Source organism: Teleopsis dalmanni, chromosome 2, assembly GCF_002237135.1.
Source record: "Teleopsis dalmanni isolate 2A chromosome 2, ASM223713v2, whole genome shotgun sequence".
Lineage (NCBI taxonomy): Eukaryota > Metazoa > Arthropoda > Insecta > Diptera > Diopsidae > Teleopsis > Teleopsis dalmanni.
This window is the reverse complement of record NC_051847.1, coordinates 156,865,262-156,874,291: the sequence shown is the minus strand read 5'-3', so window position 1 is coordinate 156,874,291 and position 9,030 is coordinate 156,865,262. Positions and strand designations below refer to the sequence as shown.

The window sequence follows — 9,030 nt, the reverse complement described above, 5'->3', positions numbered from 1 at the left end:
AATTAAAATTTTGTAATAAATATTGTAGACATTAAAAAAATTTGGGTAGATTTCTTAATTTGCTCTTAGTTAAAAAATATGTTTTTATATAGTTTATGTTTTTTATAGTTTTCAGAATCGTTTGACAAAATTTCTGAATTTTTATTTTTCATATAAAAAAAATTCATATAGGTTGAAAATAGTAGTGTAAAATAAAGCGAAATAAACTGATAGCATAATAGGTTGTTACTGCTAATCTTTATTATCGAATTTACTTATATGACCTTCTATATTGTGACTTTGAAATAAAACACACTTGATATTTAGATTAGATTATATTAGATTATGATGGCAGACCACGAATATCGAAGAAAACAGTCAGCATAACCTTGATTTTGGACCGACTTTGGCGTTCTCTTTTCGGTTTCGGCTCACCCTCGAAGCACCGTTCGGTCGATTGTTGTTTGGTGGGCATGTCAAATTCATAGACCCATGTCTCATCACCAGTTATGATGCGTTCGATGAATGTGGGGTCACTATCTGCGTTGGAAATCATCATTTGGGCTGCAAGTTACCCAAAGTTTGGGACATAACGGACAGAGCCCTGAAGCTATACGCGAAAATCAACAGGATGCCCTACTTAGCACTATCTAATCTCAGAGTAACCACTAACCGTACGGGGCAGTACGTAGATCTTAGATCAGTCATTGAATAATCACGATGCTTATGAGTAATTCACTACTTAATCAGTGAGATGGGTGGGACTCTGCAGAAACCCCCTAGCTATCAAAGAATAAACGTGCCCAGATGCACTAACTCGAAAAAGACTCAACATTAGACACTAGACTAACAAATGTCTTGAATATATTTTTCTTGCTTGGATTTATTTGTAATAATCAACAATTTTTATTATTTTAAAAGTTAAAATTTGAAATATATGAATAACAATTTATACAATTGCAATAAACAAGCACTAAAAAAAATTAATGAATACAAAATAAAGGAATAAATAAAAAATATCATTCTAAATTCTAAAAAATTCTAAAAAATTCGCACCAAATACGGATGCCAAATGAAAAAATCACATATGTCAACAGACTTGGAGGAACTTTTTTGATATGTGTTGAGAAAAATGTTAAAATTTCTCTATTTTACTACTAAGAGGTCAGTGAAAACGTCACTCTGCACCGCATTTAACGCTGTTAAATGCCTGGCTGAGCCGTTGTAATTCATTGTGCGTTTGCATATGGCAATTACTAACCTTTTTTGTTGCTTCCTTAATTTTTAATGCAAATTCTAAATGCAAATTTTCCACATTTTCCTTCAAATCTCTTGCAGCTTTTCCATCTCTTTTCATTTTTCACTTTGCGAATTTGTGCACTTCTGCGGTTTGTTAACTTTATTGCACTGTTAAAGAAGGAGCATTTGAAAGCCAGAATTGTTTTAGCCTGAATTTGTTAGCATACAGTATCCTTGCTTATATGCGTCAAAGCATGTATGTTTGGTTGCATGCCTTAGTGGGCCTATATGGCTGCGGCTTCAGGTTTGTTTTTCTTTTTGTTCCCTGCAATATCGAGTTTTCACCCGCAACTCAAATGCCTTTGGGAGTTGGCCCACATATGAATAATTCACATTTCGTTTTGAAACTGACACTTTTTTAAGCTATTTTTGCGGTTTTTAAGCACAAATACACTCTAACATGAACTAGTGAAATATGTATGTGTGGTACAAGTACATCGCACATATATGCACACACTCAGATATGGCATTAGAGTACAAAATGCTGCAATGTAGCATGTGTGCCTTGTACGCTTTCAGCTGTTGTCTAAATAGAATATGAACGCGCTTTGCAGGATTTTCGAAATTACACAAATTCTATTTGCTGAGGCTTAGAAGCATTCGTGCTATCATTAAAGATTTTGTTATTTCATTTAATAATTAATATGGATTCAGTAGCAACAGGCAAACAGAGCTCAGGGCTTACTGTTATGTCGTATGCACAAAATAATTGAACTCACAAATTAGTTAATGAGACATGTTAAATTATAACTAAAATAAGAATACATAAAAGAGTACTGTTAAAAGAGTACAAGGCACATGTGTTTATTTGCAGTACTAATCAAGTTACTGTATTCAAAAACATTCTATCTGAGCTATCTGAGTTCATTAGCTCTGAGGACTTCTGTAACCTGAAAACGATATACCTAATGAACTTATATTATATACCATTTGTTATGTTGTGTATTGGATTGATATTTGAATTGTATTGATTCTTCAAAACTTGAACCACAAAATGCAAGTTAATAAGAAGCAACAAAAATTTCCTATCTGAGTTGGAAATTTTCAACAAAATAATACTCATGGGGATACATGATCATAACGAGTTCGACAATAATAAAATAGTTGTCATCCTCATGAAGAACGATATCCCTAATCTCTTTATTGGACTCAAACTTTAACACAAGAATAAACTATTTCTGAAACTTTTTTAATTTCCTAACTGATTACTGTTAATATTTAAATCTGTAACGTTTAAAAATATGATTCAAAAACACCAATCTTATCTGCACTTGTCCTACGATTGTCAGTAAGTGAATCCAATACCTCCATATGGCTCTCATTAAATCATTGAGTTAATGCATCTTATCTTATATTTAAGTTCATCAAAAACTAAATATAAAATGAACTGTTTCCATATACTAATTCTTTTTATTGGGCTCGAACTATATTTTAAAAATAAAAAAAATTTTCTATTTACTTTCATTTCATTTCATTTTAATTGACATTCTTATTTTACTGACCCTAAGATTGCCAGACAACGAGTCTTATGATATATTGTTCATAAGTTCATTAAAAACCGGAATGACTTAGGAGTCATTCGCCAGGGACTATATAATAAATCTTATAGGTCACCGAATGTAATTGTATCTACTAGTAGTAATATTATGTATTAGTCTATGCAAATAGTAACGATGTTAAAACTTAACTAGAAGATAAAACATAGAAGTTTAGCAGATTTATAAAATAGAAGGAAGCTATTTTTCTATGATATTTAAATTTTAATAAAATTTTTATTTGTTATTTAGACTAATGCAAAGATAATATTTAAATTCAAAGGACAAATACCAAAAAGATTTTCTCTAACTCCAAAAAATACGAAATAAAAAACACTTTCAACATCAAAAAGAGATATGAGAGAACAGATTACAAAGAAAAAAATTTATTCCCAATAATAATTTTGCAATACAAATTGTAAAAATTTTTTGGGAAACATTTTTTTAATTGAATTTTTTGAACGATATTTTCAATGATGTGTTAAGCATATAATGAAATAATATACATTTTTTTATTCATTACTTCAGTAATATATTGTTACTTGACAGGATGTTCATTCAAAATTATTACTACGCTTTATTCAAAAATATAGCTATTTTCTTAAATAAGGAATAAGATAATATACCCAACTTAAAATTTCATAAAAAATTTATTTAAGGGCTTATCTCTTCACAGTGAAGATGATTAATTTTACATTGAGATTTAGTAGAGTTAAAAGTATCTGCGGTTACACATTTTAAATGTAAATATTTCACAATACAAAAATGCAAAACAGAGCAGCGCAGAAGCAAGCAAACAGCAATGTGTTTATATTAAGTATCTTTTTAAGCTCTAATATAACTACAAAGAAAACTATAGTAACAATATATTATATATTGAGGTCAACTAAATGAAAATGTATAACATTATGTGGACAACTTTGTGAACTGCCGCACTTTTCATACCACATAGTACATAATGAAAAGGACATCATTGTGTCAACATTGCAGCCAATTAAGAATAGATTATGAGCATAATGACGAAGAGGCTTAAACTATATGTACAGTTTGTATTAGAGTAACCAAGGCTTGAACAAATTTGTTCTGAATGTATAAAATTATTACAATAAATTAATTGCAAGCAATATTTTGTTTTTGTAACCCCGCGAGAAATATTGTTTAAAGAAGTTTATAGTCAAAAATTACTAATTTTTTTAATATATATATATATTTTATAGTTACAAAAATTATAATAAAAATCAACTTTAGTTTTTAAATACATGATAATATCATGAACTTCTTTTTTTTTTCAATTACCAATATAATTCCAAATCAGAGAAAAGTATTAATAGTTCAACTTAACTATAAGTTTTCTTATATTCATAAAATTATCATAATAAGTTATTTCTCTATCAGGTTTGTACACAAAAATTTACTTCAAGGGGAGCATTCAGATAATTTAAAAAATAACTTTTATTTTATAAAATACTCATAATCAGACTTAATTCATTTATAATAGATATATATTTGTATCAATATAGTCATATAGAGGATGCTTCAACTTATCAAATCCCGGTTATTTATAGAATCTTAGAATTCTAGATATTGGCAGGGTCTATTAAAATTTTTTATAAAAATTTGATAAATTTCCAACGTTATCACTGAGCACTGGGCAAACTATTTGTGTTAGTTAATTTTATTTTATTTTATGCTAATTTTATTTTAATTTTATTTCATATTATTTGATATCTAATATTAATAGAAAAATTAAAAATTTATATTTGATATTTTAATTATTGAAGAACATAATTTTCAAATTGAAACTAATATACTTTCCTACTATCTTATATACTCTCAAATATATTCATTTTCATTTAAGTAAATAATCAACTAATGTCATATTCAAAATATGATATAAAATAAGTTATAAAAACGAAACCATCAACCACAAGACATCCTTACTGAAATACGAGTACAAGTATCCTTATTCTTCTTTCAAAAATAATTATTAAAATTTTTTCAAATTTATTCAAGGTAATAACTCGCATAAACTCATCCTACACAAAGACTTTGGTACATCCTTTCTCCATACTTTGCTGCACGACAGCATTTGCGCCGTTAAGTATGCAATTAACTTGAATATGTCCTTTTAATGACTTTTACTGCCGTTATGATACCTTTATTAACGATAAAATATTGTGTGTGCATAATTAGCCAGTTTAATGAATACGTTTGTAGCCTGTAATGACACAATATAAATTTTAAATATGAGCGCCAAGATAAAAACATGAATTATTAATTATTGCAACTTATAATTTTTAGTAAATTTTTTATTTTTTTTTTGTTACTTGGAAGGGTTATAACCTGGCAACTTTTGAATTTTTTACGATGCCGTAATTTAGATAAAATGTGACATTGAACATATTTCATGACGATGTGATATATGCGTCTTCTAATTTCAGAAAATTTTTTTCTGTGCTTTTATTTTATTTTTAAAAAATATTATTTTTTATTTATTTAAAGATTTAATTAATTTGGATTTGATAATTACCGAAAGCAGAAATTTTCTTCAATACAGTTCATTATATATTTACATGAACTCAACAACTGCTTGAACAGAATGGTAAGCATTTGACACATACTTTTGCATCTGCTATACTTTAATAATGTATCCATATACCATTTTAAGGTATTACATTTCATGTTCAAATCTGAAAATGAATCTCAAATCGAAAACGTATCAAATTTATACATATATATATATATACATATATACTTAATATATATAATATTTAATATTTTCATTGTTTAGCATTGCTATCTGTATTTCCAAGCTGCATATAGTGGCATTAGTTCTACAATAAATTCTACAACAAAAGCATACCTATTAGCTACGGGACTATATGCTAGTTTATGAGAGATAATCATATAACACGTCCATATAAGATATATTGGATTATGGTTCTATGAATAAGTTGTAGACAAGTATTATTATATACATATTTAAATATATTCAACGTCAATTAGGATGAACCTCTTTATAACAAAAAAAAATCTATTTTCTCTCTTATTTAGAGTATTACAGGTTTAAATAGTGACTTTTTTAAGTTTTTAATTAGTAATAAATGATAATCAATTTCAGTAACTCAACAATAATATGATATATGTTAGGTATTACGTATGGGTCTGGTGTTATAAACATGTTATGAATGGTAAGATATATATATGACATATAAATGCAAATAAATCTGATTGTTGGTATATCGTTTTTGACTTTTTAAAGTTTCTTCAATTAGTTTTTATATAATTAAATACATTAGTTATAAGCTTTCTTGTAAATATTATTATATAGTATTATATTATATATTATTATATATTATATATTATATATTATTATATTATATATAATAATAATATAACACAGGAAATTGTTAAACATTTATTAAGTTTATTAATATTAAATAATATAAATATACTTAATATAAAAGTATTATTTCAGCTGCTGATGCTATATTGTGATACTGCACACTATAAAAAAAAAACAAATATTATCCGCTTCATATCCGCCGTACTACTCCATAATTGCTAATTTATTTTAACTATTTATCTAATTTATCTAATTTTTTTTATGGTATATTAGTAATGATATAGTATGAATTTTTATTTGTATACATAATGACAAAACCAAGGCTATATTTATAACTCGAAAAAGAAGACAGCATCCTCCAAGAGTGAGCGTTTGCGACACGGAGATACGGTGGGAGGATAACATAAAATATCTGGGGGTCACTTTTGACAAACGGTTCAATTGGCTTAAACATTTGAAATACAAACGGAATAGTTGCTCTAAGATTCTACATTTATTAAAGCCGCTATTTAATAATTATCACTTCAACTTTAAAAACAGAAAGTTACTTTATACGCAAGTAATTAGACCTGCACTTCTGTACGGATGTGTTACATATAGCAAAGCCTCAAATACCACCTTAAAGCAATTACAGATAGCTCAAAACCTGGCCTTAAGAAAACTGTTTAAGATTCCATGGTACATTAGATCTACGGACATACATAGAGATCTTAGGATTGACTCAGTGAAAAAATATATCAGAGACAGAGCTTTAAAATTATTCACTAAAGTTGATACGCTACTTAACCCCGCCATAACAATCCTCAAGTCCACTTCTGGACTCTCAGGAAGATATGCTGATTTAAGGTCCGTCATCAACTAAAAGACAAATAAATGATATGATTTTTTAGCCTAGTTAAAGCCTAGTGTGGGGTAGTGATTAACCCCCCAGTCATTATAGAGTAAAAGTGCGTAATAGCACTAACTCAAGAAGAAGAAGAAGAAGAAGAAAGATTAGTTTCAATGAGGTGCTTATATTTTTTTATCCATATTTTATTTTCGGAATATTTTACTCGATAACTTTTAGAAGTTTAATAAAATCTATTATTTATTTAATAATTAATTGTAGTAAATACTTTAAATAAAAAATATAATATTTTATACTAAGCGAATTAATTAATCTTTAATATTAAAACGATTTATTTTATATAGAATGTTGAATAAAAATATGAATAAATGTATTTCCGCTGGAAATGTCATTTACACAATTAATTCTGATACAAATTATGTGCCACAAATCCCGGAACCCATTAAAACTAATCTTTTTTTTTTATTTTAATGGAATTATAGACAAATTGCACATCAAATCGCCTCGAAAATTGATAATTTAATTGCATTTAATTGAAAATTCTAGATAAGAGCATTAATTCTAAAAAGATTTATTTATGATTTTATGTAGGTATTAAGTCAATGCTTTAATTAATCAACAAATTAAAAAAAAAATGTTGAAAACTAAACCGTATTTTAATTTAATTATTAAATTTATTTAAAATTGTTTTGATTTGGTTTAGAGTGTGAATAAATATCATTTAAGAGTATGGGAAAATAGCAAAGAAAATATAAAAATAGTTTAAATATATTTAAAAACATATTAAATTAAATTGCTGCACATATTTTTTTTTTTAAAGTTTATTATATAAATTTATTTTATTTAATATTTAAAATCCATTTATTTTTAATTTTGGGTTCCATTTAATTACTAATCTTACATATCTCATATACATTAAAATTAGAGATCTGTCCAAGTTTATAGATTTGTCAACCAGGTTCTCTTTTACTTATATTTAGAAGCTATACCCTCTGAAAGAGATGCTATTAGTGCACTAAATGCTTTATATTTCTACGTTTAGATTGACTCTTCTGTTCTGGTGTACGGATATTGTCTGATTCATGTTATTATAATGGACCGTTGTTTTTTGCTAAACTGAGTTGTAATATGCAACGTTGTCACTCAACCTTAAGTAAATATTTACTTGTTTCGCAAATATTTTCGTACCACAAAGTTCCTTCACGATTTTTATGTTATGTATTGAATAAGCTAAAGTATTGTTATGAAATGTTCTTGTTTTACGTGTTCTGAAAATTAACTTGACGTTGAATGTCATTTGCCTATATAATTATTTTAGATATACGGATTACCACTTTTATCATATTAATTTTCTGTTTTCTTTGACGTAGGAAAACACCGGCAATGACCTTATCGCCACAGAAAGCATACATATTTGATTTGCTTATCCTGTATCTATAATTTTTAGCAGCCGATATAATGTATTTGATTTAAGTAAATATGTTGCACTAATTTTCATGAACAAAGAATAGAAGGAATTTTCTTTTATTTTCTTAAAATACCTTTTACTTGATTTCGACTTGCGACTAGTTGTACTCCATTTTAATCGTTTCATTCATTAAAATGAATACTTATCTAAGTCAATAATAAAAAAAACTTAAAACTGCTATATGTTATAATTTTATAACATAAAGAAAGATTTATTTGCTGAATCTTAAAGAATCATTATTATAAAAACTTCGAATTTATCCATTAGACAAATCTTTTATTTTAATAGTTTACAGAAGTACTGAAATCAAAAGTAGATTTATTTCCAATTAAGCTATTGCTACACACATTCTAACATATTTCAAAAAAGGTTTGTGCATGCTATGATTGAAATAAATTAAATTTTATTTAAAAATGTGATTTTAATAAAAATCAAATAAAATTATATTTGCCAGTGAAATTCAGTTATAAAATTTTAAAATGGAATTTTTAGTAATGAACTTCTACAATAACACATACTGCCAAAGGACATTTTTTTGTGGTTGAAAAATAAAATC

The 9,030-nt window shown here is 26.9% G+C and overlaps 1 protein-coding gene across 1 annotated transcript in view; it reads left to right on the top strand.

The window, feature by feature from the left end:
- The first annotated feature begins 1,506 nt into the window (after positions 1-1,506).
- Positions 1,507-9,030, top strand: part of LOC119676002 — a 13,335-nt gene continuing 5,811 nt past the window's right edge. The window contains exon 1 of the mRNA XM_038087225.1: positions 1,507-1,522. Coding sequence (XP_037943153.1) covers positions 1,507-1,522 — 16 coding nt within the window. The remainder of the gene's footprint in view (positions 1,523-9,030) is intronic.